Below are 7,269 nucleotides of genomic sequence, written 5' to 3'. Positions count from 1 at the left end.
TGGAGGCACCAAAGGTGGGAAACACTGGCTTAAGACAAGCATTTTCCACCCTGGTAACAACATTAAAATACCAGCTCAAAAATAGTATGGATTTCTAAATACAGAGTGGATCTTGGCAAACACCACATCGCTTCATGAGTAAATGAGCTATAAAGGCGCGCTCACATGTCGTGCCGGCTGCAGAGGTCAGAAATTACTTTTTAGGGAACAGGATAAAGAAAAGAATTCCCATTCACTTAGGGGGGGGGAGGCTTATCAATGCATTCCTGCCACTTTTTTGGCTGTAATTTGACGCATTTATTTTGTGGAAGAATTTTGCACCCTTTCAAAATAAACCATTTTGGCAAAAGAGACTGTGAAATGCAGAGCTTCACTATTGACTATGCAGTGGACGAGATTTATTAACGGAGTCTTTTTAAAAAGGCACAGAAATAATGCGCAAATGATAATGCTGAAAAAAAAAATCATACCACCTCATCCTTGCCTTAGAAAAGTGACATCCTATAGCAAGGTGATTTTTCATTTCAAAATGTATCTCTGCGCGCCGCCTTATTTGGCGCATGTAAGTCAATAACACAGCTTGTGAAGTGGCTGCGCATAGACACCTGCTGATAAATCTAGGGCAATGCATTTAAAAACATCAATATGCCAAAATTCTTATATAGTTTCTCCTGTTAAATTTTAAATGGAAATAAACAGGTAAAAATTAGGGATCAACCGATTATCGGTATGGCCGATATTATCGGCCGATAATCACGATTTTGGGCATTATCGGTATCGGCAATTACCTTGCAGATAAGCCGATAATGCCCCACCTCCCGCACCGCCCCCCCCCCCCCCCCCCCCCCCCGGCCCGCCGCACCGCGAACGTCCCCCCACCGTAGTGCTGGCAGTATACCGGTATGGATTTTTGCCCATACCACTATACCGGTCGGGCCCCTCCCCCACTCTCCGAGTCAATAAAAAAATTAAACTTATCCGTAATGGGGGTGGTCCGGGCCATCCATCCTTCCTGTAGTGTCCGGCGGCATTCCGGGTGGAGGGTGAACTGGTCCGGGCTGTCCTTCTCCGGGGGTGCTCTTCTCCACTCCGGGCAGGCTCCGGCCTAGTACGCTGCATAGATGCCGCTACGCCGTGATGTCAGGTGCGTCGCTGCGCACGGGCGTCACTGCACAGCGGCGTCTATGCTGTGTTACTAGGCCGGAGCCTGCCCGGAGTGGAGAAGATGACCCCCGGAGAAGAAGGGCAGCCCGGACCGGTTCACCCTCCACCCGGAATGCTGCCGGACACTACAGGAAGGAAGGATGGCCCAGACCACCCTGACAGGTAGGGGGGAGAGAAGCGGATGGTGGCGGCGGCGGCCTATGGCACAGCAAAAGCCACTGCAGGGCACTGATTTAAAGCGCCCGCTTTAAATCAATGATCTGCAGCGGTGTCGCGGGGGGATAAATAGCCGATAACTTATACCGGAATATCGGTATAAGTTATCGGCTATCCGCCCTAACCTCCACCGATTATCCGTATATCGGCCCTAAAAAACAGATATCGGTCGATCCCAAGTAAAAATTGCAGCTGTGGTTCTTTTTTACGTTTAACTTGCAGTTTTATCAATCCAGTACAGGGGAGTGAACAAAACTCTGATCTCAACATCCTAAACTTTTACCAATATTGCTCACATGACATATGGTTTATAAAGATTTTATAAGGAATGCTTAATACATTAATATATGGACAAGCCATCGCTTTATATAGAATGTAATAGAGGCAATAAAAAATAAATAAAAATAAAACCTACATGTAAAAGGTATACAGTTCAGGCTTTACCTTACTATGCTTTGGTTTTAGGATCAGTCCTTCCAGAGAGCCTGGGGCCCCTCGATCTCCTGGGTCCCGGGCTCTCTGGAAAGAGCGCGTGCTGGGGTCGGCACATGCTCCAATCATTTCTATGGGAGTGTCGAAGAGACCTGAGTACAGCACTGTTAGGCTAGGTTCACACTGCGGAGATTCAGAGTGTGGCCAGCGCCGACTGATTCGGCGCTAGGACCATGCGGACACTGCAGTCTCCAATGAGCAACGCCATTCTTCAGGCGTAAATTTCAAAACGGATTTTCCGTTCACAAATTCTGTATTCCGTATTTAGCAAGTGGAATTTCTGCCTGAAATTTCAAAGCGGAATTACAGGTGGAAATTCCGTAGTGTAAACCTATCCTTAGAGAGCCGGGGCCAGAGCAGGAGATCGTGGGGGATCTCAGCCGTCGGACACATATCTCCCCTATCCTGTGGAATCCCCTAAATGTGTTTTCGGTTGTTCTTTCCTGCCGTTCATCAATTCCAATAGACTAACCCCCTAAATGATGCCGCCTGTTTTAACCTTAATGACCAAGCCCTATTTTTTTTAAATCTGACATGTGTTGAAATATGTCTGGAATGGAGATTTTTTTTTATTATTATTATTATTTTATGGCATTCACTGTACAGTCAAAATTATGTTATCTTTAATTTGTTGGTTGATATAATTATGGCGATACCCAATTCATATAGCTCTTTATGTGTGTGTCCCCCTCCCCCCTTTTTTATTTTTTTTTTATTTTTTTAAACAAAATCCTTTTTTTCCCCTCTTTATTTTGTGATGCCATCTGACATGCTGATATGCAGTAGGTAAATGTACCTCCAAAAGCAGGAAGGGGGGGGGGGGGGGAGTCTATGGAGAGAAAAAAAAAGCACCAGAAAAAAAAGCATGCAGCACTAAAAAATAAAAATGTAAAAAAAATAAAAATACCCCAAAACAAAAGGCTTTCTATGTAGTGTTATTTATACTTCAATATAGACTTTAAAATTACATTTCTAACAGAAAATGTTTTTGTTTTTAAATAAACAATGGTCCAGATTTAATGTTGCAGATGTGCCAAAATCCTGGCAAAATTTGGTCACATGATTCTGATTTGAAGTTAGCCTACTATTGGGCGGTCTAAACTTTTTGGTCTATTACAGACAGTCTACAGATAATGCCAGATTTATTGCCCAGGTGGCACAGAATCACTGACAGGTTAATCCCCTAATATAGTGTTTCCCAACTAGGGTGCCTCCAGATGTTGTAAAACTACAACACCCAGCATGCCTGGACAGCCTTTGGCTGTCCAGCCATGCTGGGAGCTGTAGTTTTTGCAACACCTGGAATCACCCTGGTTGGGAAACACTGACCTCATAGTAGAGGGTCGATTGGTTGTATTTCATCAGGGGTTCATCTGTACACCATTTCCAGGGTTGTGCCCACTTGTACTGTCTGTATTAGATGCTTATAGGGACATTTCATGACTGCATCCTTTTTGCATCTATGGTGTTGGTTACATAAGGTCAGTGTTTCAAAACCAGTGTGCCTCCAGCTGTTGCCAAACTACAACGCCCAGCATGCCAGGACAGCCTTTGGCGCATGCTGGGAGTTTTAGTTTAGCAACAGCTGCAGGCACACTAGTTAGAAAATGCAACATGAGGTGTTGTAATTCTTTGACCAAGGTGGTTCGTCTCCAACCTGCCAAAAGTGAAATACACATTAAGGAATACAATAAAAGTTACATTTTCTACGCAATGTGATTCTGTGCCACTATGCCAACTGTGGCTGCCCAACTAGCATGTGAATAAAGGAGAACTATCGTGCACAAAAACGTATCCCCTATCCAAAGGAAAGGGGACACATTTTAGATCACGGGAGTCCGACCACTGGGACCGCACACAATCTCCTGCACAGGAACGAGACGTCATCTAACCCAGCAGAAAGCAGTGGCCATGTACCCCCTCCATGTACAACTATGGGAGAGCCAGAGATAGCCAAACGCTGGCTCCGGCTCTCCTATAGAGATACATGGAGGGGGCATGTTGGCCGCCACTTTGTGCTGGGGTCGACATGTCCTGTTCCAGGGCAGAGCAGGGTCCCCTGCAGGAGGTCATTCGAGGTCAATTTAGACTATTCGTTGGCTTAATTCAATCCAAAGTTTTGGGCTGAGATATTGGCACATTTCGGCCACCGTCCTTTTAAAGAAGCAACACCCCCATTTATCAAGGACCCGAAAAAGTGTCTTGAATTGATAATACATGTGATAATATTTGGCACATTTACAATAATAAATTTGAGCTATTTTGCAATAATAAATGTGAGCTATTTTGCAATAATAAATGTGAGCTATTGTACTACTTTTATGGTACCTTACTTACAGCCAATTTTCCTCAAAAGTACTTGCATTGGGGATTTGCATTGTGGGGTTTATATTCTTCACACCAGTGTGCCTCCAGCAGTTGCCTGACTACAACTCCCAGCATTGGAAGTCTGGGCATGCTGGGAGTATTAGTTTTGCAACAGCTGGAGGCACACTGTTTGGGAAACACTCCTCCTTTGCAACAAGTGCTGTATAAGTATGTGCTGCAGAATAATGTGGCCCATAGACGAACTGTTGAAAGACTCTGATAGCAACCAGTAAAACCCTTAATGAAGCTTTATATATAATGTAATTTAAATTTATATTTTTAGCTTTTTTTTACTGAAAATATGGATTTAAAAAAATGAGTGTTCAGAATTCCTCAGTGGATTAATCCTGTTCAAAATTGACCCATAATTGGCGCTTATGTCTGTGGCAAATTGCATTGTCCCATTGATAAACAGGACTTCTCTGGCGGATTCCACTAGAAGACGGATTATGTTCAATCTTCCTCAACAAAGTTCTGCTACATAACTACTGACATGTGAACTGAGCAGCAGAATACCCACTAAAATTATTAGGTGTGCGCTGCAAGATGGATTCTACATGGATCCTCTGTAGTGTGTATAGAGGTTTACGAATATTACTTCCTATACACTGTTTAGCTTTTTCAGTATACAACATCTTTACCAGAACATATGTGTATGACAGGAATGGCAAATGGAGATAATAGCTGTCGTAACATATCGCAACACCCTGTAGTAATAAAATATTTTTTGTGTGCTTGATTTCAGAAGGGTTCTGATCCTCCTTTTTGTGCAAATAAAATAGATTAAACTTTTTGGAGAGTCTTATTAACTCATATACCGTAGATGGTTCAAACAATACTTTCATACATTAGGATATGATAGGTAAAAAATAATGAAAGACATTTCAGAGCATTTCAGATATACAAATAACATTTATAAAAAAAAATATTTTTTTCCTAGATATATTCAAAATAATTTAACATGATACTCAAAAAGATTAAGAGGCTTCATCCCCCTCCTCATCTTCCTGCTTTATGACTGGATTTCCTGAAATGCAAGCACAGGTATGGAGTTAGAGGGTAGGGAATAGAACGGTCCTGCCACCTAGTGGTAAATGTAAAGACTTCACAGACATGTAGTCTAAGCCACCCTCCTATGAGCTGACATATCTATAAAAACACACAAATATTTTAAATATAATATATATAATATATATATATATATATATATATATATATATATATATATATATATATACATATATATATATACATATATACACACACACACACACACACACAGGGCAGGAAGAGATATGTAAAACCCACTATGTAGCCATCCCCCAGCTGCTCCTGTTCTAAAGCATCCCGAATCTGCCGCTGGTCTCTACTTCCAGGTTCCTCTTGACATTGGACACTATGACTGCTGTAGAGGGTCACCGGTGTGGACAGTGAATGGTTGCAGCAGTCACATGTCCTATGTTGTGAGGGACATTTTATTTTACAATGTTCCCAGCTATTTAAAATTTAAATCATTGGACAACCTGTCATCACTTTTATATTGCCCAAACCATGAGTCATTGGGGTGGTCTCCCACCGTCAGGGACCGCTGTGATGACTTGTGGTTCAAGCAACATAAAAGTGATGACAGGTTCCCTTTAATTTCAAAGATGTAGGCCGGCATTTATAATTGTAGGTGTAAGTGAAGCATTTTTCGACACCCTTTTTTTGTGTGCTGGTAATGTGTAGGAGCACCAAATTTATTAAATGGTCGCTGGGTATTTGATAAATTTTGTGCATTTCACATTTTCTGAAATTTCTCTCTTTACATACACTAAAAAGCTAAGTCTGGGCTGGTGTAGTTTTATAGCTTTTTCAGTGGCTTTGTGCCTTCCATATCATGTGTATTGCCAAAATCAGTGAATTGCAACTCAAAATCTGCAGAAATGTGTAAACCAAAAGGCACAAATAGACCCTGCTTGCTCCTTTTTTGCGCCGTTTCTAGACACAAAAAAAATATCTAAAGACAATGATAAATGTCGGCCGTAGTGTCCGTATGTAGTGATTTTAAAATTAAAGGGTTAGTCCAGTTTTAGAAACACATCTGCTTTCATACAATACACTGCCACTGCTGTTCAAAGTCTGTCTGTGGTATTGCAGTTCCATTTACTTTAATGGATCTGTACTGCAATTTTGGACATAATCCATGAACAGGTGTGGTGCTTAACAAATAGACAAATATATATTTTTATTTTGGGTAGGCGGTGAAAAAAAAAAATTGTTTTCAGATAGCACTCACCATCAAGTTTCTTCAGCTTAGGAAGACGTTTTGTTGCCTCTTCTACCCAGTTACCATCTACTGTGTGTTTTTCCTCCAGAGGATTCCCAACAAACACTAGATCCTCCAAGCATGGCAGATCAGCCAGCTTCCCAAACTCGGCTACAAGGAACGGAATAATGTAAGTAAATACATTTTCTAGATTTAAAGTGCTTGGTGTCACATGAATAGCTATATAGTAAGCATCTTTGTCCATATACTAAACATTGTATTAGGCTGCATTCACACCACGTTTTTGCAATACAGTTCCCGTATACGTTTTCAATGTGAAAACCGTATGAAACCGTAATGAAAACCGTATACATTGATTCTACATTGTAAACTGTATGCCAAAAGATGCATCAGGTTTTGTCCGTTTTGCATCCTGTACGGTTATGTCAGGTTTTTTTTTCCTGTACCCAAAACCGTAGTCTACCACGGTTTTTGGTCCGGGTGAAAAACTGTATACGTTTTTTTTTTTTTTTTTTTTTTTAACATGGGAGTCAATGGGAACCGTACAGAACTGTAAGTGCGTACGGTTCCATCCGGTTTTCCCCTATACATTTTTTGACTTTGCACAGTTTTTTTTTCTTGGAATTTCAATCAAACAAGTGAAACTTTATTCAAAATGGAGTGAAAAGTTAAAAACGTATACTTTTTTTTCTTAAAAAATTGATGCAACCAGGCATCATTTTTCAAACCGTATACAGTTTTTAACTGTATACGGGTTGAAA

General features: G+C 41.3%; 1 protein-coding gene across 1 annotated transcript in view; it reads right to left on the bottom strand.

The window, feature by feature from the left end:
- Positions 1–1,262: 1,262 nt before the first annotated feature.
- The window catches only part of DNAL1 (dynein axonemal light chain 1), a 30,672-nt gene continuing 24,665 nt past the window's right edge, over positions 1,263–7,269 (bottom strand). Inside the window, exons 7-8 of the mRNA XM_056546072.1 lie at positions 6,518–6,658; positions 1,263–5,266 (exon numbers count right to left, since the gene is read on the bottom strand). Coding sequence (XP_056402047.1) covers positions 5,217–5,266; positions 6,518–6,658 — 191 coding nt within the window. The 3' untranslated portion in view covers positions 1,263–5,216. The remainder of the gene's footprint in view (positions 5,267–6,517; positions 6,659–7,269) is intronic.

Source organism: Hyla sarda, chromosome 11 (assembly GCF_029499605.1).
Source record: "Hyla sarda isolate aHylSar1 chromosome 11, aHylSar1.hap1, whole genome shotgun sequence".
Lineage (NCBI taxonomy): Eukaryota > Metazoa > Chordata > Amphibia > Anura > Hylidae > Hyla > Hyla sarda.
Note: the sequence above shows the minus strand (reverse complement) of the source record. Positions and strands in the feature narration are given on the sequence as shown.